General features: G+C 32.5%; 3 protein-coding genes across 4 annotated transcripts; all 3 read right to left on the bottom strand.

Moving 5' to 3' along the window:
- Positions 1 to 784: 784 nt before the first annotated feature.
- LOC139512314 (uncharacterized) lies at positions 785 to 9,880 on the bottom strand. Of its 2 annotated transcripts, none has more exons than XM_071299824.1 (6): positions 9,673 to 9,880; positions 9,008 to 9,130; positions 8,324 to 8,455; positions 6,108 to 7,196; positions 5,041 to 5,169; positions 785 to 2,300 (listed from the first exon to the last, which is right to left on the bottom strand). In XM_071299824.1, the coding sequence occupies exons 1-6, from the start codon at positions 9,683 to 9,685 to the stop codon at positions 2,122 to 2,124; spliced, it is 1,665 nt and encodes a 554-aa protein (XP_071155925.1). In that variant the 5' UTR covers positions 9,686 to 9,880; the 3' UTR covers positions 785 to 2,121. The 2 variants fall into 2 exon arrangements, with proteins under 2 accessions (XP_071155925.1, XP_071155926.1); XM_071299825.1 differs by having other exon boundaries at positions 785 to 2,076; positions 9,673 to 9,879.
- A 1,554-nt stretch (positions 9,881 to 11,434) lies between these two features.
- LOC139512315 (uncharacterized) lies at positions 11,435 to 18,852 on the bottom strand. The gene is made up of 8 exons (XM_071299826.1): positions 18,707 to 18,852; positions 16,885 to 17,068; positions 15,218 to 15,324; positions 14,381 to 14,509; positions 13,477 to 13,662; positions 12,932 to 13,062; positions 12,397 to 12,511; positions 11,435 to 11,602 (listed from the first exon to the last, which is right to left on the bottom strand). The coding sequence occupies exons 1-8, from the start codon at positions 18,753 to 18,755 to the stop codon at positions 11,574 to 11,576; spliced, it is 930 nt and encodes a 309-aa protein (XP_071155927.1). The 5' UTR covers positions 18,756 to 18,852; the 3' UTR covers positions 11,435 to 11,573.
- Positions 18,853 to 23,136: 4,284 nt separating this feature from the next.
- Positions 23,137 to 27,833, bottom strand: LOC139512313 (uncharacterized). The gene is made up of 4 exons (XM_071299822.1): positions 27,642 to 27,833; positions 26,324 to 26,419; positions 24,026 to 25,039; positions 23,137 to 23,352 (listed from the first exon to the last, which is right to left on the bottom strand). The coding sequence occupies exons 1-4, from the start codon at positions 27,652 to 27,654 to the stop codon at positions 23,240 to 23,242; spliced, it is 1,236 nt and encodes a 411-aa protein (XP_071155923.1). The 5' UTR covers positions 27,655 to 27,833; the 3' UTR covers positions 23,137 to 23,239.
- Positions 27,834 to 27,962: the final 129 nt, after the last annotated feature.

Genomic DNA, 27,962 nt, shown 5'->3' with positions numbered 1-27,962 from the left:
TATGATTCAGATCATTCTGGCTATTGGGTGATACACGCTTATAACGAATGAAATATTAAACATTATGATAATGGTAATTCGTTTGTATGTTTGTATCTTAGAGTGGTATTATAAGACTTGTTAGGCACAATAAGAAAAACTAGCTGTTTCTACTTGTAATTATTCTAAACTCATCTTGTACATAAATCTCAACGTCATAAGTAGCGTGACGTTACAATACATACATAGCGGTACCGCGAACGTCTAATGAACACAGTCCTGAACAGTTTGATTAGAAATGGAAAGTAAAATTACAATGAACCTTACATGCAGTGTATTAAAACTGTAAGATAACTCGCTTTATATTTTCCACTTACAAATTGCATTAGTCAAATGTCGTTCTAATGTCATGTTACATGCACCACTACATAGGCGGATCCAAAAAAAGGGGGATTATATAGGAACTCACTGAAGCATGAATGAAGCGCCCCACCCCCCTTATGAAAAGTTTTGGATCCGTCACTGCAATATCTAAATAATGATTGTCTTTTAATAAGTCGTATTGTAATGTTTTGTGTTGATGGTTGATGGTTCATATTTGATAGTCTCTTGATTTTTTTCCCCACTTTCTTGAACCAATACGACTTAGAGCTTGGCACATGTATAGACAATTATCACTGAAATGTCGAAAAAGTTTGCTGTGCGCTATCACTTTTTTGCTGTGTTTCGATGATTTTTCACTGACGTATACCCTTCATCTCAAATAATTATACATTTTACATGATTACTTAATTGTAATAAAATATAGTTTGTTCCTTGTATTTTATTTCTGATTCTAATTTAATACAGATAAACAGTCTGTAAATTTACAGCTATGCAAAGTCAGTAATTAACAACAATTAGTTTGTACAAACGTAGGAAAACCTATACATGTATATTCAAAATGAAAAAAAAATAACCTTTAGGGCAAACAGTAGTATTATTCTGCATAAGCGACAATTACATCATTTTCTAAATTTTCAAAAAAAGTCAAGCGGTGCAATATCTGACCATCATCCAAGGGAGTTTGTTTATTCTATGTAATTTCACCTCATATTTATGAAAATGTAGAAGTTTCTCGAATATTTCTTCAAAACAAAATATCAAGAAAATTTCAGGAACATTTTATTATGAAATAAATTATCTGAGTTATCTGAGTTTAAATTGTAAAACTAAATCAAACCCTTAAAAAAACCTAAATTTGTCTAACAAATGAATTGCATTCCTGTTTCACAATTTACATATTTCAAAAAAGATATAAAATTATATTTGTTATTTTGCAATTTTGCAATCCAAGCTTTCGGAAAAACATCTACCTTAACATCATAAAAACCCCAAATGTTTGCATGTGAGTATACAAAAGTCAAACAAATTTTGAAAATGAGTTCTTGTAGGGAAAACGATCGCAGTATAAATAAAAAAGGGCTTTAATTGTGTTATTTAATTTTTTTTTACAGATGCATCGTTAAATGCAAATCTTGTAAAACTTTTAATTCTGACATCATGGATATTTTGAATTAAAATTCTACGAATTACTTCCTTCATGGATATTTAGTGGCGATTTTTTATATTCAAGATGATAAATCACATAAAGTATTGGACCCGTCACATACGTACAATATAAAAATATTATTTTCTCAACAATCCAATTGTTCCCGAGAACATAGCCAGTAAACATTGTAAGTGGGAAACAACAATGTAAAAAAAAAAAACTTTTTCGATTTGTACAATGTACATGTAGAAAAAAAAGTCATGTAATTATTGCTATGATAATATCACATTTGATAGATAATATGACTATTACTCATTATAGCATTGTGCAATTCAACAAGTACAAACATTTGAAAATAAACCACATTATAATGCACAAAGTTCGACAACAAAATCCATCATTTATCATCAGCTATGATTTTGTTATTTTTTAGTGCCATGGTGTTCTTCTAGGCGGTGGCTTCAACTGTCCAGGTTTAGTCTGATCTGAGTTTTCTACTATATCCGGAAGTGGATATCTCGTATCATCGCTAGACAACGCCGATTCATCAGCCGATATTCCAGAATCTGAAATATCATGAAAATCCTCGTTTACACATACATTCACGATAATCATTTTAAATAATCGGGTAGGTGGAATGGAATTTCTTTTTTCTTAGGACCAGGAAAACTTCTGGGCGTGACAACTTTAAATTTGCCTTTGTCTATGACTTCCTGTACACGAAACATCATATCGTCATCGTTTCCCGCTACTTTTCCCGTGGGAGATTCGTCAGCAGATATTCCGGAATCTGAAATATTGTAAAATAGCTGGTGACGACTTCCGTTATAGATTTTTGTGAAAAAATGTAACAGACAACCCGAGATTATGACTAAGATACACAAGACATGTATTTCATTAATTAGATTTTGGCTACAAAAAGAGAGGCAAAAAGTAAAATCATAAAAATACTGAACTCAGAGAAAAATCAAATCGGAAAGTCCTTAATCACATGGCAAATTAAAATGACATTACACATAAAAAACGAATGGACAAGAACTGTCATATTCCTGACTTGGAACAGGCATTTTCAAATGTAGAAAAACAATCTCGTCAAAAGATACCAAAATAAAAACAAACTGACAATAATAATTTAACGCCATGATAAAAAAAACATGAATCCAAACACAGAACTGGGATTTTTCTCAAGTGATCAGGACGATTAGGGTGATCCAATTCCACATGTCACACTGGTCTTGTTACTTATGCAAGTATAAACCGGTGATAAATCTTACTCGGGGGTTGACATTCGAAGATTGGAACATACCACTAGTAACCGATTTTTAGTCATAAACGGTCATTTAGATATGAACATCATATAAAAAGTCTGAACAATAAATCATTAACATGATTAAGCCATGTTCAGTCTTTCGGTCAATTAACAGATTTGTCAATTGTGGTTATAAGTAATAGTTATTCCATGAGGACGCATTTTGTCACTGTAGGATCACCCCGATGGCCGGAGGCCAAAGGGTGATTTAACACTGACACACCAAGTCCGAATGGGATAACTATTTTACATCCCAGCTGTTTTAGATTAGACGAAAAACCACTGTTCACACTGAAACGATAAACTCTCGAAAAAAAGTGTACAGATTCAACAGCCTGTCATTATTCGAAACTGTACGAAGATACGGTTTATTCCTTGAATGCCAACATCCTTTGATCTACCGATAATTTACCTGTAAAATTATGTTGGCGTTCGAGGAATAGGTGCAAGAAGTTATCACAACAAAAGTGCATGCTTATCAAAACAATCATACTAATTAAACATAATAGGTAAATTACAGGTAGCTCAATCCAATTCATATTTGTCAAATTGTTGAAAGTCTTTTTTGCTGTTACTGTTGGAACAGTATGGATTTTCTTACAATAACTAGTGATGCACCACAAAGTCGATTGGGCACATTTTAAGGAATTCCAGCTTACACAAATTCTACAATAGAGTCTATCAACTTTGATGTGCCTTTTTTCAATATTTTCATAGTTGTGTGTGTTGTAATATCCTCCCTTATTAATTGATAGGTTTTTTTTTTATTTTGTAGCTCGTGTTGGATTACATTGTCTTATTTTGTTCAGTTGTTCCGGATAATTTCTTGGTTATTATAATAGTACATTTTCTTTTGTAAGTGATTCATAAGATATTGCTTAGTCACATCTCATTATCTTGAAACTGTATTGTGGAAGATGTTTTCACTCATTTTTTTGTAGCATACAAAGAAGAGAAATAAATCTATTTTGAATCATATATTATTTATTTGTACACAGTGCACACAGAAAACAATACAAATAACATAAGCAAACATTTAGCAAATTGACAAAAATCACTATATATTTGATCTGATATTAAACAGTTGTTGAATAGTTTAAACTAGCACTTTTCACATTTAATAGTCTATTACAAGTGTAGAAGATACGATGCTGAATCTGCAAACTGTACAGTTGTCATCTCTCTGTTGGCGTGTCGCTGTTTCAGGTTACCGAGTCTGGTCTCAATTTCTCAGTATTTTCTTTTTCTGTTGATTCATTGAATTTGGTAGTTGATGTATTGTCTTACTGCGCTGAGTATAGAGTGATATCTTGCAGGTTGTAAAGGTGGGCATACAATGGACTAGTCTTTCAGAGTCGTTGTCCCAGTCTCTATTGTGTAGTTTGACTAATTCGTCTACATAGATTGTTGGTACTGGAGTGCTTTCAACAAGACATCTTTGTTTCATTCGTTTGAGTACTTGATCAACATTGAGTTGAACTGGATCTGAAGGATGATTATGTAGATCTCTGATGGTAACTGGTATTCTGTTGAGTGTGTCGGTGGTAGCTGTGCATTCAGATCTCCAGTAGCATCTGTCTCATCGATTAGTCTTTACTCCGTACTTGTAGTTATTGTAGACCAAGTTTTATTTGCCAAGACGATTCTCAACAAACTGTATATTTAACTGTGCATTAGCCATACTTAGATAAACAGCTGCGCCATGAGCGCATGATACGCCCGTCGTCTTGTGTGCAATAATCGTAAATAGTTTCTGTGATACAGCGTATTTTCAGTTCACATTAACTAATATAACGTTAAAATGATGTGGAATTAAACAAATCTCTAATATACCTTTTTTAAGTTTGAAATAATTGTATGTAACTTAAATTTCTTCAGTATTTCTTATATATCTTTTGTTAGTAAAAACATTTTCATTCCCATGATTATCTTTCTTTAACAAAAATAGTAATAACATTTTTAGAATTTATTTGATTACTTAAAAATTCATAATAATTTTAACCCAAAATTCTACTGTTTTTTTTATCAAATGTTGCAATTTTATCAGATTCAATAATTATTTTTAACAGTTAAATACTTATAAAAACATTTGAATACTTGTAAAAACACCTATTGTTATTATATAAACATCTATTGAAATATTTTTGTTGGCATTCAAGGAATAGGTAACATATAAAATGTTGGCATTCGAGGAAGACACCGAAGATACTAGTAACATTACCTTCTGACACCTTCTTATCCATTCTATATGTATTTTCACGCCTTGGTGCAGCTGAAACAAGTCTAGGCTTATGGTCAATAGCTGGTAAATGTGATATTTCAGCTTCCATAAAATTCTCACCATTTGAATCTAAAATAATTGTAAAATCAGTGAATAGAATTTTAAAAAAAAATCGATATTTCCTCAATAAATAACAAATCAAAATTAAAAATTATGTAAATGTACACTAAACAAATTAATTTTGTTGTTTGATAGATAAGCCCAAACGATATTTTCTGGTGTCTGTCTGAATTTAAAAAGAAGTACAAAATCACTAGGGAAAAAAACAAAAAGCTTTATTACATCAAGCAGTTATCAGGGAAATAATAATCAAAATCCTATTTTCAAATACCTTTTTTTCATGATTATGTAGTGTTTAATAATGACAAGAATACTTTTTGTTTAATTTATTGGACTGAAAATAAGCCAAAATGTATCAATTCCTTGTGAATTCTTTTCAGTTTCAGAGATTAAATGGAGATAAAAAAACATATGGAGTTTTTTGCTTTTATAACAATGACGCTAGGCAAAGGCGATATTAATTAGTGTTACTATTGGCAGTCTATGTTGTCGTCTTTCTGTCCGTCTCATTTTCGTTTCCTCACGTAACTTAAGTTTTCCTTGTCCAATTTTTGTGAAACTCTAACACAATTCTGAGAACAAAAACTCGTGGACAGTTTGAAATTTGGGCACTTACCGTTCTAGAGTTATGCCCCTATATAACTTTAAAAACTGCATTTTATTTTTGGTTTCCACACTTTAACTCTAACTTATGAGTTTGTTCACGTTTTGTAAGATGGCTAGAGCGGGGGAATTTTTGAAAATAAACTTTTTGAAAATAAAATAAACCTAACTGGCAATGATTGACTATTTTTAATATACAAAGATTGTTATTGTTTTGTCATTTGAAGAGGTTTTTTTCTTCTAGGTAGACCTATTAGTGTTGCTAAATTTTTAACATTAATTTTGCCTTATATCTTTTTGACATTATAGACATCATATCAACCCTTCACTTATAAGGAACAAACCTGAGGTAACGTCATGGTCAGTAGTGGCGAAATCTCTTGAAGTAAAGCTGTCATTAAATCTTCCAATTGTGGTTGATGACTTTGCAGGTTCTACCTTCGAGTGTTTCATCTTACTCAATGTTTTCAAAGAAAGCGTGCGTGTTTGTAGGGATGATGGAAGTGAAAAGGGAGATTTCCACGATGATTTCTTCTTACTATACTTCTTTTTCCTCCTGACAGGTTGTTCCATGTTCTTATGTCTTAATTTTGTCTGTAACATTGACCTTGCATTTTCTTTTAATTTCCCCGTCGCAGGACGTGTGCCATACACATTTGCCGCCTTTTTTAGTGCACTTGGAGTAGGTAAAGTTTTAGATCTTGTCAGTGGTCTCATATATGGCGGTAATGGCGGTTTTCGTTTATATCTCAGTGGCGATGGGATCCGTTCCTTTGATTCGCTGATAGTGTTCAACATCCGTGTATTGCTACGTTGCATCATCATTTTGATCGTAGCAACAGATGCCCGTCGGGAAGGATTATTTGGCTTTGAGGGAGGTTTTTCAAAAAACTTGCTCTTTTGGAATGGTTTTATGATAGGCTTTGATCTACTGACATCGTTATGCGACACAGACCTATCCAAAAGCGATTTACTACTTGGGTGTTTTTGAAAGTGTCCTATTGAGGTTTTTGATCTATTTAGATGCTCCTGTGAGTAACTTTTCTTCATTTCAAGCATTCTGGTAGGTGGTCTGGACAGATTGTATACAGAACTTGCTCTGGACAATGGTCGCCGAGGTGGAGGATGAGTATTCGCAGTAGACATGGTATCATCATACTTGATTCCGTAATTGTGAATAGTGAACTCTCCTAAGTCTGGTAACTCTGCATTGCGAGATTTAAAACTGGTATTCCCCGATTTCACAGAAGCCGGTTTACTTCTCATTGCACGGTTAGCAGTTCTCCATGGCCACGGCAGATATTGAGGCTCTGTTGGAAACTCTTTTGTTGGAGTGTTATTCATGTTGTTTAACAATCGTTGCTGAAACGTCTTGTTATTCGTAGTAACTGATGATATGTGGTCTGCACTACTGTATTCGGGACTCTCAAAATCTGAAATTGAAAATTTTTAAGCTGGTTAATGAAAGTAAGTCACTCTGATGTTTTAAATTTTCAATAACTTCATAGAAAGAAAATCTAACAACCGCAATAAATTGTTTGAGCTATGAAAGAGTTAAAAACTCAGAAAAAAACTTCGTAAGGCAAAATAAAAAGCCACAACATTCTAAGCGATTTGCAAATATATTTTAATCAGAACTAGATGAAATTAACTGATGTATCCATAAAACTATTAAAAACAATATGGAGTTTTCTAATATTTGTTCTTCATGTCCATTTTAAAACGTCTTGCAGTGATTGATATATTTCGAACCAATCGATAATTTTTCATACAGTGGAGTCTCCGGTGTCCGTGTGGCTGTTGATACCGCGCATTAGCTGATTTCGTCATATCAATAAAGTAGCACAAATAAAATCGTTCTTGTTATTGTTTTAGCCTTCCGAAGGTATAAACAAGAATAAAATTGATAAGTTCAAGAGTTAAATAATAACTACAATCCCATGATTTACAATGTTTGGCCAATTTCCTTTAAAAAAATTACACCTTCAGATAAAATTTGTTTTATTTAAGTCAAATTTAATATATCAGAATAAAATAATTTTTGCTCTGCATCCTTCGCAGTGTGCTTGGTTCAAATTCAGCTATATTTCAGAGTAGAGAATCTTTCCTTTATTCAAAATAAGCTTTTTTTGGAAGGCATGCGCGAAATCAACGGACATTGGTGGAACTCCCAGAACAGGGCTAATTTTGGACACGTATTACACAAAATCTTGAGGTTGAAACCATACAAACAGAATATTTTTATAAAGTAAAAGTATGTTATGAATGTGTTCACACAATATTATCCATTTATTTGTTTTATCAGTTGAATGAAGTGAACGGTGCGCAGATACACCGGACTGCACCGTAACTGATGCAGGTAAACACATATTTACCGAATTAAGATAAGATTTGCAAGCAACTTCACATATTAAATGTAATATACCTATGTGTATCTAGGAATATAAATTTGTTCACCGAACTATTTGGTCAAAATAAGTAAGGAATTTAGAAGCAATATTTTCTTTATTTTTTGTTGGTCTTCATATATAAAACGATGATTGTGTTTTATAATATTAACCTTTTTGTGTAGCTAAACTTCTGTTGGAACCATGAAATGGTTTTGGTGGTCCACCAAAGCTTCCAGGATTTCTATCTGACATTTGTTCATGTGACGTGTAAGAACGCTCTGTTTGAATTTCAACGTTTGCGACTATATTAAAAGCAAAACAAAGCAATTAAAATAAATAGTTATATATTTTTAAACGGTTTAAAGCAACTTTATAAAAAAGTTGTGTGAAGGGTACAGAAAACACGACATCTCTCTATATTTCTCTAATATCGATGGATCATGTTTTACATATGAGTTGCATGTTGTTGAGGGTTTTTCTAGTTTCTGCAGAAGTCTTTTCGACGTCACTAAGTTAAAACAACATGTGTCTCAGGTCCATTTGTCATTTCTAAAAATATCATAAGCTAAAGCTACAAGTCTGATGTGCAAGGCATGTATTATAGGCATGTATAATATAGGTTTAGCTGCATGTCCGGACACCTCAATTAGGTATATAATAATGATAGTTTTACTGTTGACTTACTAAAAATGCGTTAACATTACACATGCACATGGTAGATAAAGTAATCTGATTTAAGTAAATGCTGCATACAAATTATTCTATACATATTTTAACATGCAAATTTTATTTTTTTGCGAATTCTCACCCGTCGCAATTATCAATCATCGCAAAAATTTCTAAATTTACAATACCTGTTGGCATACTATATCGTTTTGATTTTGGAGTAAGTTTTAACTTTAACGGCATTGGATATCCATTCTGTGGGAAATCTGGTACAAGTGAGGCTTCATTCAATGGGTGTTCATCATCAAATTCTGAAATACAGATAAATGAATACATTCGAAAAAGAAATATTATTTTTTTTCATAATTAATCTCAATTATAAGAGTATACAAGAATAATCGGAGAAATATTTAATCAATTATATTCTTTGAATGTTCTCTGCTTAAATTAAAAAAAAAAGTTCATCATTGACGTCTTTTCACTAGATGAATGTTTAAATCTTGTTTATCAATCAGAAACTGGAATTTAAAAATAAGTATGTTTTCTTTATTATGCACACAGCAATTAGAATAATAAGATTTTAGCTAGAATTTGCCTTTGAATGTTAAACTGTTTTTATCGGTTTCCAAAGGTATATGCTATAAGCAAAAAGGATCCCGCCAATCAATCGACTCGATGTAGCTATATTTATGCCGAAAATATATGTTTAAGATGGTTTATATATAAACAATATTAATTTAAAAAAGCTGTTCCAGTAATTTTTTTATAATATTTTTGTTGTTGTAAATAAATGTGAACTCTGGGGGGAAAACATACCCTCCCATACACATCGTGCCTAAAATGTAATATTTACCTTCCATGGCCATTTTCTTTTCAAAAACTTTAAGATTTCTTTGCTCTAGAGCTTTGATTTTGTCTCTTTTCTTCTTCTTTTTACAACAGCAATATATTAGAAGGGCCAGAAGAAGAAGAAATAGCAATCCAAATATAACTCCAAGTACAATCGCTAAAACGTTTACAGAATCTTCCGTAAATGCTACAAGTAAAGATTTATGTACGATTTTTAATTACAGATTTATAAATATATGTGCGTTTTAAACAATAATTTTTTGCTTATATATTATGCAATGGCATTTACAAGAATATTGACCTTAACTGCGTTCACATTGTAACTCTTTTCCCTATGATGCTCTAAAATATCTTATTTATAAGGGTTTTCATATTCTAAGTCAACTTAAGGGTTATTTTAGAAAAAAAAGGCCGTTCACTGAATACATAAAATTGAGAAAGGAAATGGTGAATATGTCAAAGCGACAACCACCCGACCATAGAGCAAACAACAGCCGAAGGCAACCAATGGGTCTTCAATGTAGCGAGAATTCCCGCACCCGTATGTGTCCTTCAGCTGGCCCCTAAAATATGCATAATAGTACAGTGATAATGGACGTCATACTAAACTCCGAATTATACACAAGAAACTAAAATTTAAAATCATACAAGACTAACAAAGGCCAGAGGCTCCTGACTTGGGACAGGCGCAAAATTGCGGCGGGGTTAAACATGTTTATGAGATCTCAACCCTCCCCCTATACCTCTAGCCAATGTAGAAAAGTAAAAGAATAACAATACGCACATTAAAATTCAGTTCAAGAGAAGTCCGAGTCTGATGTCAAAAGATGTAACAAAAGAAAATAAATAAAATGACAATAATACATAAATAACAACAGACTACTAGCAGTTAACTGACATGCCAGCTCCAGACCTCAATTAAACTGATTGAAAGATTATGTCTTCATCATATGAATATCAGGTACAATCCCTCCCGTTAGGGGTTTAGTATCATACTATCATAAAATATATGAGAATAACATAACCCGTGTCATGCCAACAACTGTTTTTTTAGAAATAAATGTGTTTAGTTCCGATGCAAAGACCCTATCAGTGAATCAATGTTAAAGCCAAAATATGCAATCTTTAATGACCTGACAACAGTATCGTAACTATATCCCCTTTTAATAAGTCTATTTAAAGGTTTTGTTAGTTTCTGAGGAGAATACTGACATTTTTGTGCTTTATAAAGAATATTTCCATAAAATTTTGGATGTGAAATACCTGAACGTATAAGATGTCTGCATGTTGAGTTATATTTACGAATTATTTCCTTATACCGGTGATAAAATTTAGTAAATGTTTTGACCAGTTTGTGATATCGAAAACCCTGGTGTAATAATTTTTCAGTAATACATAAATTTCTCTCGCTAAAATCTAATACATTGTTACATACACGAGCGAATCGTACAAGTTGAGATATATAAACACCATAAGATGGTGACAAGGGAACGTCACCATCTAAAAATGGATAATTAACAATAGGAAATGAAAAATCATCTCTTATTTTACTCGCTAAAATTCTTGTGTCTATAGCTTTTTACTTAATGTGTAAATATTTTGTATCTCATCTCATCTTCCAAAGTTTGATTGGAGTACCAATTTGTTTCCTCTTGCAATCATTTTGTAATTGTGAATTACAAAATTGTATTCTTCAATTAGTTGCTGGGTTCTTTCTTACACCTTTAATACTGCTTAAACATTTCCCAAAATAACTCGTAACCTATACATCTCTTTTATTCACACCATAACAGAATTTAAAAAGAATAAAAGAAGTAGAAGTTAGTATCCCCCCTACCTTCAGAAAACTCACACAACAAAACATAAAAAAAGAAGAAAAAAACTGAATAAAATTCAGATCTCTAGCTACAAAAACTTATACTTACGGCAGGTAACTAAAAGAAAGAAAAACAGAAAACAACATTGTTTCGTTAAATTGAAGAAAAAAGTAAACAGCAAAATCATATAAAACGTAAAATTTAAGGCTACATACTTTTCCAATAAATCTGTTTAGTTTCTTCAAAATTTACCCATACAAAGCGAATTTTCTCGCTGTATACAATTACCATTCGAGATGGGAAAGGTACAATGTATAACGTTATACAAAATGTGTAATCAAACAAGATACAATCTTTTGTGTGTTTCTCAGATTGGGAAAAGGTTGGGAGTCATCAATTTGTGTTTTACTCCATATGCTAGTAAATTAACTTTGAGTCTAAAACTTGATCAGATTGCAAACAGAATATTCGTGTTTCTTAGTAAGATATCATAATATAATACTTGACATTTCTCGGCCTTTTATAGGTGACTATGCGTTATAATTTATATTCATTGTTGAAGGCCACAGGTGATCTACTTAACAGTTGTTAAATTATGGGTCATTTGGTCTGTAGTGAAGAGTTGTCTCATTGGCAATCATACGACATCTTCTTATGTTGATATTGACATGAATATAAATGTCTGAAAAAACAGGTTCAAATGTCATCATTAGTTAAGTTAGTTTTAAAAATAAAATTTCCATAATTATTGCAGTCACGTTTTTTTATTCAAAATAATGTATGCACAAATTTAAGTTTACGAGGAAGAGATTGATTGAAATATATTTGAAATGAGAATAAATTTTGTCGAGAGTTGTATGTTTACTTAACAGCTACAGTACATGTAGTTCATACGTAATAATGATATTTACCACTAGCTTTCAGAATGTAAAGTTGACCGGAAGCAATAGTTGTTGACAGTTGATTTGCAGTGCATCGCTTCTGACTGGTGCTTACAAATATATGAGTTCCGTTTGAAGTCGCAGCCTGCAAATAAAAAATCCTTTTTTATTACCATATTTAAGTGGTGCAACTTTCAGTTTCGTTTTTGAAATAACAAAAAATGGGTCAAAATCACACAAAATACCTAGAAGTTTTATCATAAAACAGAATACAGCATTACAAATATGGTGAATCAATTTAGCGCCCCTTTTCGGTGACTTTCGAGAACTGTATATTGATGTTTTTCTTATCTAAACATATAAACAAGAGCACTGTATGCTTAGCGTGTAGTACCCCGATATGTTGCTTTTATGAATAAAAATCCAATAAATACAACGTTTTGGTCCAGTGCCATTGTAAGGTCACATGTTGCATCCACTCTTCTATGTTTTACTGCAAGAAAATAAGTATAGATACATGTACATATGACATAATTAAAACTGTCATAAACGGGTTTCAACTTACAATACAAAGGAACTGAAATGTTGTAAGATCATTTGGCGTTGTACTGTCCATATTGTATAGGCCTGAATAGTATGTCCCACCTCCAGTACTTGAATCGTAAATTACAGACAAACAACCAAGCTTTCCATCGCCTGTTAGAAAACAAAAATTATTGAAATACAGATTTGGATTTTTAGTAAACTCGTATAAAAGAGGGACAAAAGTTACCAGAGGGACAGTCGAACTCATAAATCGAAAATAAACTGACAACTGATAAACTTAAAGTGATAAGTTTTCAAGAAACAATTTGAACTCAAAGTTCATCATTATGGGTTTTTTTCTGAGTCCGATGTTCAATTGTTTTTAAACACCATAAGGTATTGGTAAAAAATCAGGATTCAGAATATTTTTTTTTTACATTTGCTTGAACTGAATATTTTTTTTAATCAGATTTGGTTGGGATCAGAGTTTAAAAAAAAAAGCATACCCCCTCCCCTTTTCGTGGTTTTTGCCCTTGAAGTTAACAGTCGTTCCATTAAAAGATAATATATAAATAAAGTTCTTACTGGTGTACATTCCAGAGCCTGCACATGTTGCCTTGTTGAACTGAATAGACTGTCTATTATCACCGCCACATACGGTTAAATTGTCATTCTGGCAGTCTGTCATACTACCTGCTGATGTCCCGTAGTAGTATGTGAAATCGCCCAGTATATGCGTCATACAATTTGTCGTTGCTGAAGATGCTTCTCCTGAAATTGTATCAGTTAAAAATAATTCAGGAGTATGTTGCGTACTAGGACTTTGAGAAATTTGATAGAAAAAAATAATGAATAACGTTGCCTAGGAAATTATTTCACTTTGGAATCGAAGCCATATATTTCGGTGCCTTTTATAGCTGGTTATGTTATATGGGCTTTGCTTATTGCTAAAGGTCATACGATGACATATAGCTGTTAATTTCTGTGTCATTTGGTCTCTTGTGGAGAGTTGTCTCATTGGCAATCATACCACACCTTCTCTTTTTTTATATAAACAACTGATGTAAATCATGTGAATGATAGTTTAACTTAGTTTAATATAATTATTCTATTTATAAATGTCTATTGATCTTATATTGAGTTAAAGAAATTAAAAAAAATTATCTATGTTTCATCAAGACAAAAATACTTTCGGTGTTTTGGTATTGTTCAGGTTGCTGTCAGTGTGTATCTCCTCTACATTTCTGTTAATCATAATATAACACTTGTATTGCTAAAAAAAATACCTTGAAGTTGGTACAAATGTATGTAAGGCACTGTCATGACTAAATGTGAAACAGTTCGAATAAAAAAAGTTTACTGATTATAAAAACAAGAACGGGAACATACATATTACAGACTGAAACTAACGACAAAAATTATGATAACAATATAATATATAACTATATTTTTTATTACAACCCGTGTAATATCCAAATCTTACACATACCACTTTTAACCATGCTGTTAAACTCCGCTGAAGATGGTAGGGAAGTTCCACTGCATAACTGACTGTCTGTAGGAGATGAAGTTGTCTCCCAAAAACTAATTCGTTCATTTCCGAAAACATGATTGTCATCTAAAACGAATGATATTTTATTTCAAATAAGAACAAGATTTTGCAAAGTTGCAATGTAACAACTCGGCTTTCGATTGTGAAACTTGAAATGTTAACTTCAGAATTATAAATTGGGAGATAACTGTATTGTATTTTAAGCTTTGCCTTCGTAAAACGTAGATTTTACTGTCGCAAACTGAGTTTACCTACCGACGAATATTTGCGACATTAATATCCTGTCATACGAAGGCCAATCTTAAAACACAATACAGTTATCTCCATTCTAATATAAATATATATAGCATATTAAAAAATACCATTTAACAAGTATTTTGGAGTAACATGACACAAATGAAAAAGTCCGCGAAACTTATAATAAGAATACTTCTGCTTCTTTGGGGCATTATCATCATGTTTTACTCCATTGCAAAGGTCTAACATTCTCGATGATAGAATATAAAGTATTTGAAGTTCAAAAAAAGTACAGGCATGCATATACATGTGTATTATTACATGTACCTACGGTAAAAATACTGTTGGTATTATGAAATAGGATAGGAATTTCGGATAAATAAAATTCATTTTTTTCAACAGGCAAAAATTAGAAAAATGTAAACATAAACACAATTTTTATTTACATGTAATATGGGGGCCCGCGCGCTCTGTATTTCACACCGGTGTATGATATCGTGTTGTCTACGTATGCAACATACATTATGTAACACTTACCTGATTGCATATAGAAGTAGTAGTTGTTAGAATTCACGTAAGTAAACTGATAACAAATATAGGCATTCCCAAGATTACCACCAAAGACTGTGAAAGTACTTACGGACCTGTGTGATAAATATAGTATTAATACTAGTAGAAGAAAAAAAGGAGGAACAAATTTATCACAGACAGGAAGGAGTTCGTGAAAGGCCATGTCTGGCCCCGAATTTAAAGTGTAATTATTGCAAGATACAAAAATGTATGAAATGGATGAACAAGCGAGTCGAGTACTAGTGCAGACTGTTTCAATGGCAAAGATAAGGGTTTTGTACAAATCAGTACAGTCAAGTATGGTTAAGACTGGGGTCGAGTACTATCAAGTACGATTCAGACCAATTCAGACTGGTCGTGTAAAAATCAGTACAGTAGAGTACAGATATAAGCCATTTCAGATTTTACTGGTTTGTAGTGAGCATTAGAAAGTGAAATACGACTATTTTTGTACAGTTGTTTCTCATAAATTAAATTGAGAATGGAAATGGGGAATAAATAGTTATTTATATCCCATATAGGACACAAATTCAGATGTTGGTGAAACTTGACTAAATTGTCAGCATTTCAACCAAATAAAAACATTGGAAACAAAATGTACAAGTTCGACTAGCTTCAAGTCAGATAACGTATTTTATTTTGTTTTACAAAAAAGAAACATAATGTTTAAATCTATTTGTTGACGACTGCACTCTGTGTTTCCAGGCCTAAAAATCAATGTAATTTTGACTGTTTTAATTTATTTCTCATGGAAATAAATGTGTGTTTGTTGTGATGGCATGAAAAGAAAGCTAACACGTTAATGTTAGAATAAAAAGACCTAATATGTTCAATCCAGATAAGTCATTATTTATAGTGATATTGGTCAATGTTTCCTTATTTATAATTTTTGGTAGAAATGAGGGCCGTATTAGGGCCTTATCGAACCTACTCCCTTAATGTTAACTCGAGGCGGCCTGAGAAGTGACAAAACTTTTAATTACTTTTATTAGTTGAGCATAGAGCTTATAAAAAATATGCGCAATGTATTTCTATTTGCCGATGTCTAGTGGCGGAGACTGACCCTGACTCCCTTGAATCCGCCCTTGGATGACAACGAGTTAATCCTTTTTCTGTTGAACGGAGATTATGCAATTGTGAAACATGTTACACTGCTGTTATACATTACAAAAACATTATACTAATAACTGACTTAAAGCCGGAATACTTTAATTAAGAACCTGACATAAGATTGTCTCTTACACAAACACAAATTCATTTTTTTTTTCATTTTAAAAACATATTAAATAGGTTTTCCGTTTCAAAAGTAATATTTTGAATTCATTTTACAATTGTCTATTTTTGAAAACTGTATGTATGCCAGGTTTGTTTCAAACATAATCATAGCTGCGGTATCGTAGCTCTTAGGTCCTTATGTTATTTTTTTGACTATTTGCGGACCATACCGCAAATAGTCAAAAAATAACATAAGGACCTAAGAGCTACGAAACCCCAGCTTACATAATCATTGCTGTTGTTTTCACTTAGTGTTATCTTAGTAATATATTTAGCTAATAAAACAAAAATACCTGTTACGGACACACATATATGTATATAACACTGTCCTGAACAAACACACCAATTAAAGCACTTACTTGACAACAAACTTCAAACTTGATGGGTTTCTGTCACAAGTGAAGGCAACGTTGGATGTCGATCCTCCCACTGAAGCGGACAATGTGTCTAATGTCAAAAAAGTTGAATTGATAATGATGTTTCCATAGTTACTGCTCATCCAAGTTCCTTCCAGTGAAGACGAGAATGTACATGCAGCATTACCTACAAGTGCAATGGTATTAAAGCGCTTTGTACCTCTGTGATAGTAATGGCTGACATTAAATCAAATTTCAATTTATCGTCTTTTCGTTTTAAAGAAGTGAAATGAATAAGATAATTGTCGAGCTGATCATGGCAAGTGAAATGTCGCTAATTAGTCTTATTTATTGATTTTTATTCGAGGAAAAGTAATCATTTCGATGGGTATATTGAAGATGACGTGGACGTGGCAAGGTACTTGTATATCCCAACAACAAAAAGACACTAAGTACAGATCTGAGATTACTCGAAGCTATTGACAAATGTCGACATACTACATGTACATACTAATAGCATGTAACAATCGATGGGTGGCAATGCAAAATACTAAGATCTAAATTGACGAGATTTTAAAAGTTTGTAAAAAAAATTATAATTATTCAATACAAATAACTACACGTATCAAAGATCTGCCATCACCCCCATATGTTTGAATACGGAAAATATAAAGCTACAAATGTAGTACAAAGTACTGTCATTGGGGAGATTCCTGATTTGTAATAGACAGATAGTTTGTTTGCATCTGTCCTAAGTCAGGAACCTGATGTTTAGTGCACGTGGTTGTCGGTTATTTATGTAGTTCATGCGCGTTTTTCTTTCCTCGGTTTTTATGAAGATAAGACCGCTTGTGTGTCTGTTTAAATGGTTGTAAAACTAGTCATTTTTGATGCCATATATAGCTTGTTGTTCGATGTAAGCCAGGGCTCCGTGTTTAAGACCGTTCTTTGACCTATAATCGTTTACTTTTACAAATTGTAACTTTGATGGAGGGTTGTCTCATTGGCACTCATACCACATCTTACATATATATTTATGTTTAACTTCTGATTGAGGTCGGTATTATCGATTTTCTCCTATGATGTATTACTAGTAATTTCAACTTTGCAATCAATAATTATCATGCTCTGCGATACCGTGAAGACATTAAATTGTCGAACTATGCATTGACATCATCCAATAAGAATACATGAAAAATAATGGTAAAGTATAATACTGTATCGAACTTAAGTAAGCATATTGGGATATAAAGCATAAGGGTCATTTTGCGTGATGTAATAGTACACGAACAAATTATTTATATAGATAGAGCGATCAAACTTTATCGGTAACGTCACATTTATTATGTTGGTTTTTTTTTTTTTCCTTTTTGGGACAATCAAATCCCTTCTGGTAAAACCATTCAAGTAAGAAATCAATAAATTACATTAAAACGAGGGTAAATATGAACAATGTATCTGTAAAAAGATATTATACAACGAAGTTGATGCAAATCACAACTACAAAACTCTTCTGAACCATTTTTTTTGGGCAGCTTAGACCTCCTTTGTGATAGAATTCATGATGTTTCTCAGATTTAAGTTCTTCTATGCTTTGTGTTTTTTTTGGAGACTAGTTTGTCTTTGCGTCGTTTTTCGTTTGTTTACCAGTCAGTTTCTTTTCGACTTTCGAATGTCCCCTTCATCTCTTCTGCCTCTTTTTTTTTTAAATAACGTAATCTACCTCTTTACAAAGAATCACAAAGAAATATTTATTCCTGAACTGGGAACAGAATATATATATGTTTCTGCTAAGGATTAAGGAGAAAGTAATTGAAATTCCTACCGTATGAGAATAAGTAACCGATTATTAATATGTAAAATTCCACATTCATCACTCATTTGCATATTTACAACACATTTATGGTATCTTATAAATTATTGTCGCCATTTTATATATATTTATACATAATTTGCGTTTATTTTCACCTAGTTACACACGTATTAGTGTGACGTCTCTTTAATATAATTACTATTTTCTTTTTGTTTTAAATCATGACGGAGAGCAAAAAAAGATTTTAACCCTATTCATTAAATGATATATCATTTCTTTTTGTCTTTTCGCTTTCAGTTGAATCCCTCTATTGTGCAGTATATAATTACTGTTTCAAATATTGAATTAGAATATTTCACAAATGAGTACACAATCTTGACAATAAATCTGTTATTTTAACGTGACTTTCAATTCTTGTATTATTTAGGATATAGTTTTACATATTTGGAGCAGCAATTCAGTTCTGGTCATTTAAAATTTATGTATAATTTGAAATGACTATACTCCAGATTTATCATTGTATAAAGAATACCTTCTTCCCTTTTTAGCTCATCTGTCCCGAAGGGCCAAGTGAGCTTTTCCCATCACTTGGCGTCCGGTGTCCGTCGTCGTCGTCGTCCGTCGTCCGTCGTCCGTCGTCGTTAACTTTTACAAAAATCTTCTCCTCTGAAACTACTGGGCCAAATTAAACCAAACTTGGCCACAATCATCATTGGGGTATCTAGTTTAAAAAATGAGTGGCGTGACCCGGCCAACCAACCAAGATGGCCGCCATGGCTAAAAATAGAACATAGGGATAAAATGCAGTTTTTGGCTTATAACTCAAAAACCAAAGCATTTAGAGCAAATCTGACAGACATAAAATTGTTTATCAGGTCCAGATCTATCTGCCCTCAAATTTTCAGATGAATCCGACAACCTGTTATTGGGTTGCTGCCCCTGAACTGGTAATTTTAGGGAATTTTTGCTGTTTTTGGCTATTATCTTGAATATTATTATAGATAGAGATAAACTGTAAACAGCAATAATGTTCAGCAAAGTAAGATTTACAAATAAGTCAACATGACCAAAATGGTCAGTTGACCCCTTTAGGAGTTATTGACCTTTATAGTCAATTTTTAACCATTTTTCGTAAATCTTAGTAATCTTTGAGAAAAATCTTCTCCTCTGAAACAACTGGGCCAAATTAATCCAAACTTGGCCACAATCATCTTTGGGATATCTAGTTTAAAAAATGTGTGGCGTGACTCGGCCAACCAACCAAGATGGCCGCCATGGCTAAAAATAGAACATAGGGGTAAAATGCAGTTTTTGGCTTATAACTCAAAAACCAAAGCATTTAGAGCAAATCTGACGCAGTAAAAGTGTTTATCAGGTCAAGATCTATCTGTCCTGAAATTTTCAGATGAATTGGACAACCTGTTGTTGGGTTGCTGCCCCTGAATTGGTAATTTTAAGGAAATTTTGCTGTTTTTGGTTATTATCTTGAATATTATTATAGATAGAGATAAACTGTAAACAGCAATAATGTTCAGCAAAGTAAGATTTACAAATAAGACAGCATGACCAAAATGGTCAGTTGACCCCTGAAGGAGTTATTGCCCTTTATAGTCAATTTTTAACCATTTTTTCGTAAATCTTAGTAATCTTTTACAAAAATCTTCTTCTCTGAAACTACTGGGCCAAATTAAACTAAACTTTGCCACAATCATCATTGGGGTAATTTGTTTTAAAAATGTGTGGCGTGACCTGACCAATCAACCAAAATGGCTGCCACGGCTAATAATAGAACATAGGGGTAAAATGCAGTTTTTGGCTTATAACTCAAAAACCGAAGCATTTAGAGAAAATCTGACAGGGTTTAATTGTTTATCAGGTCAAGATCTATCTGCCCTGATGTTTTCACATGGATCGGACAACCCGTTGTTAGGTTACTAACCAACTTACTGTCCTGAATTGGTAATTTTAAGGAAATTTTGCCATTTTTTGTTATTATCTTGAATATTATTATAGATAGATTTAAACTGTATACAGCAATAAAGTTCAACAAAATAAGATCTACAAATAAGTTATTGCCCTTTATAGTTAATTTTTAACATTTTTCATAAAATTTTGTAAATTTGTAGAAAATATTTTCCACTGTAATTACTGGGCCAAGTTCATTATAGACAGAGATAATTGTAGCAACAAGAATGTTCAGTAAAGTAAGATCTACAAACACATCACTATCACCAAAATACAATTATGTCATGAATTTATCCGTGTCCATTATTTAATATGCACAAGACCAAGGTGAGCGACACAGGCTCTTTAGAGCCTCTAGTTTGTTGTGTACGCATTAGTTTTACAGCTAGCTATAATGATAAAAAAAGAAGATATGGTATGATTGCCAAAGAGACAACTCTTCACAAGATACCAAATTACACAGAAATTAACAAATATAGGGTACCGTACGGCCTTCGACAATGAGCGAGACGCATACCACATAGTCAGCTATAAAAGGCTCCGAAATGACAAATGTCAAACAATTCAAACGAGCTACAAGGTGTTTATCTTAGTTATGGAGCACATAACTCTTACACCGCATATCACTTGTGTTACAAGAACCGGTTACGTAACTAACTTTTCGTGAGAGAAAGACGATATAAGACATGCTAGTTTACAAGAACGAGCAATATGGGGTATTACTTCCATGGAGCTATTGATTTTGTTGACAAAAATTTAGAAACTTGATGGTCATGACAGATTTTTTTAATGACAACAGATTAGTTCCATGTAGTGTCAGTTATCGCCTTCTAACTGGATCAAACATCAATAACTATTATTAACGTTAGCATGCTGCGCATGACGTTTTCAGTTTATTTTCGACTTATCAGTTTGAATTTACCTCTGGTATCTTTCGCCTCTCTTTCACAATTGCAGATTGCATGAGTTTTCGGAAATTATACACATTTGAATTTTTATACAAATACATAATAACTATATTTGATACAGCTCAATTCGACTGGATCAAATTACATGGTCATACATGTACCTGTTTTTCTACCCCTTAAATCTCAATGATCATTTTAAAATTCAAACCTGAAAACCAAACCGTATGAAGATAGTAAATTCAAAATCAGTTGACGTTAAAAGTAAATTGCATCATATTTACATATTTAGCAATACTTTTATTGCTTTGATTTCAAGACGCCCGTCGTTGTGTGCAATAATCATAAATAGTTTCCGAGATACAGCGTGACATGTGACCCCCCCTTTTTTTTAACCAAAAACACAATAACTCTAAAATAAAATTTTGAATCATCACCAAAAAGTATACAGATCTTTTAAATTAGATAAATATAACTAAGAGTATTAAGTTTTAAGCAATAATCAGAAATTGTTTTTAATCTTATTTTCACCAAAAAGTATACAGATTGTTTGACCATCATAAGGAACAACTATTATATTAAGTTTCATGAAATTTGGATGAGTCGTTCTCAACTTACGGTGCGACATGTTTACGACAGACAGACAGACGGACAGACGGACGCCGGCAATTTGTATACCATTATACGTCCCGTCAAAATTTTGACGGGCGTATAAAAAGCATGCATGTGTATGTTCATTTGTGTTACTACGTTTTTTGATTGAGTTAAGCCATTCCAATTGATATTTTATAGTTTGTCTTTCTATGTTGTGATGTTAAACTATTGTTTCAGATAAGGGAGAAGGTTTGGTACCATTAAACAGTTTAATCCAGCTGCAATTGTTTGGTCCTAATTCAGGAATCTGATGTTCAGTAGTTGTCGTTTGTTGATGTGGTTCATAAGTGTTTCTCGTTATTCGTTTTTTTTATTCAGATTAGACCGTTTGTTTTCCCGTTTGAATGGTTTTGGACTAGTTATTATTTGGGGCCCTTTATAGCTTGCTGTTCGATGTGAGCCAAAAGGTTCCATGTTGAAGACCGTACCATGACCTATAATGGTTGACTTTTATAAATTGTGACTTGAATAGAGAGTTGTCTCATTAGCACTCATACCACATCTTCCTATATCTATATATTCAAATACATGTACTAGTATAATAAACGTCGTGTTATTCTATTTTACAAATACTGGAGGAAATACCTAATTTAGTAATAAAAAAACGGCATTTCAGTGAAAAGTGAAAAAAATTATAATCATCTGAATAAGTTGCAATAAGAGTAGGATAATATTTTAATGAAATTGCATAGCCTGCTTCAAATTATTATATCAAATTTACAATAGGTCTTATGTACTCATAAAAAGAATATTTTCATCAACAGCACAGTAAGTCAATGTGATATAACATGTACTCATACATGTACATGCTGCATGCAATTGATTTGTTCTGTTCTGGATTAAGTGACTGTTTACATGATGTCATTATTCAATGAACTAAAAAGACAAAATGAATATACATGTTTTGATTTTCTTAATATTTTATTAAACAATTGTTAAGGATACACTGTATAAAATTCATCATGTTGGTTCGTCACGATATACGGTTGCAAATTCATAAAAAAAAATCGTAAGACGATTTTCAATGCCAAACTTGACGTCTGGCGTTAGACTTGAAATTTTGAATGGTGTCTGGCAGTGGATATCCTTCTTCAAATAAAGATGAAGTTGAATCGTCTGCTGAAACACCCGAATCTGAAATGTAATAAAAATGAAATCAAATTGCCATTCGGGTTTCAAGTCAAAAATGAAATGTCATTGGCAGGGGCTCTTTTTACAAAACATCTTTCGACACAACATATCGTAAGTTATGCTGAAATGTTCATGACTTAAAAGAGTATTTCACTCATAAGATTTTGTTTGCAGTTAATCTTTGTTTCGGACGTCCTGATTGGGTCAGACGTTATCTCTAAAAAACAAAACCACTACGCGTAGGACTATTTTAGAATATTTGTCTTCGAGACGGTGCTTTGTTAAAACATTCATTATAACGGCGAATTTCAGTTGTTTTCTGCTGTAATACAGTGAATTTGTAAGCAGTCATCATAAACATGAAACATTCCTTTTTTTAAAAAGCATGTTGTATCAATATACTAAAACTGTTATTGCAACTCGTAGGTGCACCTCAATGTATAAAAAATTCAAATCCGAAATACCATGCCTTACGTATTGTTGTCGGGTGGTTGACTTTATACCCTTGATAGACACTAAATATAAAACTATTAATTATGATTTTTTTTGACACAAAATAAGAAGATAATCAACATTTGTTTGTGCTTAAATGTTTTTAAATGTTGGATGTGTTTTAAGCAACAGTCTCACAGTTATCTCGACACTTACGATAAATGATTCACCCATACATACATACCAGATTTGATTTCATAGTCCGTCGTTGCAAATTCTCTTGAGGCAAACTTTTTGTTTGATGTCGTCACAAAAGTTTTAGATTTGAAAGGTTCTATCTTTGGATTTTTTAATTTGTTGTAAGTCTTTATAGATGACCGAGCCGGTTTGACAGGATGTAGAAAATAAGGTGATTTCCAATTTGTCCTTTTACTCATTGGTTTCTTTCTTTCTTCTGGTCTCTCTATACTGTGTTTCATTTGCTTTTTTAATAACATAAACCTGTTTTCAGAACTCCTACTAGCTGGACGTGGTTCAAATGAATTGTCAATATTCCTAAGAGAATTATACGAAGAGACTGATACAGGCCTTTGAAGCATCTGTACATCTTTTTGTTTAGATGTTCTATGTGTGTGTTGAATGTTTTCGTTCGATTCTCTTATCGTCTTCATCTTACGTTCATTGCCTCTGTGACGCATTGACTGGTTAGAAGATTCAGAAACCTTAAGCTTAGAATTTCTAAAGTCAAAAAGCGCTTTTTCCTTGTTAGAGATTGTTTTCTTTCGTTTATATTGACGACCATCATTTTTATATACCTCACTGTCTTGAAATTTTTTGACTTTCGGGTAATAAGAATAGTTGTTCACTGAATTATTAGTTTTATTCATTTGCTCCAGTGAAACACTTTTTCTCATATTTATCATTCGAGTTGAAGGCCTTGATAAATCATTCATAGAACTAGAAAGGCGATAAAAAGATGAGGAGCGTGAATAATTTTCGGGTGATACATTTTCCTCATCAAACTCATTTAAGTCAGCTATATCTGCAAGTTTATACGAAAGTGACAGATTTTTCCTGGGTTTGGATTTGAATAAATTGCCATTATTCTCTCTTGATTGAGATTTGGCATACATTTTATCGTACGATCTTGCAGATGATATTCGAGCAACCTTATTACTATGCCTGTTTTCCGAGGGTCGGTTGTATGTGCTTAATGATATAACGTTTTCCGAACTACTTCGTTCTAGTTTGGCTGGATCTGAAATAACAAAATAGTATGTATACATGATGTGTAGTCCAACTTCATGTACTAAAATGGCAACACAACCATCCACAATACACGTTCGTGTTGAAAAACTTATATCCAAAGACAATACAAAAAATAAAAATTTCGACAGGTACATTTATAATCAAAACAGGATACTCACACCACAAATGGAACATTATATATTTTGTAAATTAATGACTGTTTTTCCCCATAATAAACTTTTGTACATTTTTAGCAATATTCTAAAAGACTGAGCAATCTATGTAATATTTAATTCTCAAACTTCCCGTTTCTGTTTTTCTGCTAAACATTATATCAGCAGCTTTTTTCGTGTTAAAATTTTGTTGACGAAATGAACGTTTTCAATTTGTAGATTAAAGAGGGGGATCGAAGGATTCCTGATACTGAAATCCCGAGGTCCGAATTTAAAAGAAATTAATCCCGACATCCCGAAATTCGAAAAAAGAATTCCCGGATCCTGAAAGGATCAATCCCGAAATTCCGAGCTTAAAAACGCACGATCCCGACATCCCGAAAAAGGTCCTGCCCCCTCAATTAAAGATTGATATAGACAAAAATAAGATTGATTGTTGAATAGAAATCAAAAGTATTCAAATATATAGCCGTTCAATACAAATCACTGGCAAATCAAAGCAATCGAATGTTTTATTTATTAGTTGAAATTCGCTTTGAGATAGATTTCAGTTAATTTTGTCTGCACTTTGTGCTTTGTGTTCTTTTCATGTTTTTTCTTTGTGCTTCACGCCGACCTGATGTTAATAGTTTGTTCTCACGCTATGCAGTTACATCACTGTGATCAAATATTTAATGTGCATGTTCCAAGCAAGGAGCTTGAAACTCATGGTTTGTCATTGTGTTCTCTCTGTCCATCACCATAGTTCTATGTGCCGTTCCATTGTCAGTAGATATTGTTCAGTCAATGTATTAGACGTTGCACGTTTTTGTTTTTGCCGCTGAACACCAAATTATTTTGCTCTGCACTTTTTGACAATTATTTTACATATTTGAATCGGATGAAAGTCCAGATCACTATCATCAGATGATTGACACCATTGTAGAAACAGAAGTAAATTATTTGCATATGTATAATATTTGAGAAAAGCTTCCATCCAGTTTTGTATACTGGTATTCATTTTAAAACAAAATCATATATGAATCTATTTGTATCATATTAAAAGTAAATTCTTGCTGTAGTTCATAAAATGCTTTCATTCATTTTATTTGTTTAAATGATACTTTATGTAAAATTTATACCTTTAGGAACTAATCGTTTCTTGCTGTATAACTGATTTCTTGGTTTTAGAAATTCAGGACCAAGAGATATCTCCTGCAAAGGGTATTCATCATTCTCTGGAAAGTTAGAATACCACATGTGATAAAATATTATTGTTCAACTGATATGTATATCAAAATATATGTTTCCGTAGCGATTAACCTCATATATGAGCCACCTTTGAGACATAAAAAGTAAGACAAATGTTCTCAAATCCTTTTTGAAAGCAATGTAATATTTCATTAGCATTTTATTGATTGACTATCTAATATTGTAACAACGTGAGAATGTCAGCAGCAGACAAAAATATCTATGCAAAAATTGTCCAACGATTTTCTGAATTTTTAGTTGAGCTGGAATGGAAGGGCGGAGGAAACATACATAGCCAACTTCCAGGCAAGAACAGAAGCTCCTAAACTCGGTATTCAGTTGTTCGGGAAAGTCCGGAGAGCCGACAACCTTGCTTTGGTAGTTGAGGAAAGCAGGAGACGCTTACCATGTTGACGCACAAGCCATCGATCTTTATGGAGTTTATAGCATTTCCATCAGTTTTCATTTTACATTGATTTGTATTTTTTCAAATTTTTAATGAGATTTGAATATCGATAAACTACTGTTGCTTCTTATTTGTATCAAAGTAACAAAGCTTATGTTCTTTTGTATTGTACTTCAATCTGGTTATTGATGTCACTTCTAGCGTACATAATGTAACCTAATAATTTACTTACCCTTCCGGAGCACCTGAGATCACCCCTAGTTTTTGGTGGGGTTCGTGTTGTTTATTCTTTAGTTTTCTATGTTGTGCCATGTGTATTATTGTTTTTCTGTTTGTCTTTTTTTCATTTTTAGCCATGGCGTTGTCAGTTTGTTTTAGATTTATGAGTTTGACTGTCCCTTTGGTATCTTTCGTCCCTCTTTTACAACTAAGCTAATAGAACTGTTTTCTTATTTTCTCGCGTGTAGTAAGAGTTACACTAGCGCCAACCAAGAAATTTAGGAAACATTTACAATAATTTCATGAAGGTATCAAAAGTTAATGACAGACTTGTTCATACTTACTTATGCTAATTTGACGTACAGGCACACGAATACACAGTTGCCTAATTTGAGCACTTTCTATTGTTAGACGTAACAAATGTTTTTCACAGACTATTATGTCAACAAAATTATTCAAAATTAACTCAGTCATACTATTTTAATTCATGTACCATATCTTATAAGTGTTCTAATTGTTTATAAACTTCAGTGTGTCTTGCAATTTCAATATGATACAATTTTCTTACATAATAACAGAATTACCTTTCACTTTCATTCTCTTTTTAAACACGCTGATATTATTCTTTATTGTTGATTTGAGTTTCTGCTTTTGTCTTTGTTTTTTGCAGTAGACATACAGTTTGTATATTATAATAATCAGCAGAATTAAAAAGATCAGTCCGAAGATAACTCCCAACACAATGGCGACTATGTTAACAGAATCAGAAGTTGATGTGAATGCTACAAAATATATTACAAAAACAATAATATATCTAAATATATCTAGCGTAAAGGTATTTCATGTATATTCGTACCTTTATCACACATTCACCAAGGTACATGATATAGCTTGTTCGGTGAGAG

This window comes from Mytilus edulis, chromosome 2, assembly GCF_963676685.1.
Source record: "Mytilus edulis chromosome 2, xbMytEdul2.2, whole genome shotgun sequence".
Lineage (NCBI taxonomy): Eukaryota > Metazoa > Mollusca > Bivalvia > Mytilida > Mytilidae > Mytilus > Mytilus edulis.
This window is presented reverse-complemented; position numbering and strand designations above follow the sequence as displayed.

What these genes read in the sequence shown, in the direction of transcription:
- LOC139512314 (XM_071299824.1), bottom strand. An exon ending in AAGTTTAGCTACACAAAAAG is followed by an intron (nt 7,197 to 8,323) that starts GTTAATATTATA and finishes TTTCAATTTCAG; the next exon opens with ATTTTGAGAGTCCCGAATAC. An exon ending in GGATAAGAAGGTGTCAGAAG is followed by an intron (nt 2,301 to 5,040) that starts GTAATGTTACTA and finishes ACAATATTTCAG; the next exon opens with ATTCCGGAATATCTGCTGAC.
- LOC139512315 (XM_071299826.1), bottom strand. Translation starts at nt 18,755, where the DNA reads ATGAATGTGGAATTTTACATATTAATAATCGGTTACTTATTCTCATAC. An exon ending in AGGCTCTGGAATGTACACCA is followed by an intron (nt 13,063 to 13,476) that starts GTAAGAACTTTA and finishes GTTTTCTAACAG; the next exon opens with GCGATGGAAAGCTTGGTTGT. An exon ending in CATTTCAGTTCCTTTGTATT is followed by an intron (nt 12,512 to 12,931) that starts GTAAGTTGAAAC and finishes TTTTATTTGCAG; the next exon opens with GCTGCGACTTCAAACGGAAC.
- LOC139512313 (XM_071299822.1), bottom strand. An exon ending in GAAACGATTAGTTCCTAAAG is followed by an intron (nt 25,040 to 26,323) that starts GTATAAATTTTA and finishes TTGTTATTTCAG; the next exon opens with ATCCAGCCAAACTAGAACGA. An exon ending in GGACTATGAAATCAAATCTG is followed by an intron (nt 23,353 to 24,025) that starts GTATGTATGTAT and finishes ATTACATTTCAG; the next exon opens with ATTCGGGTGTTTCAGCAGAC.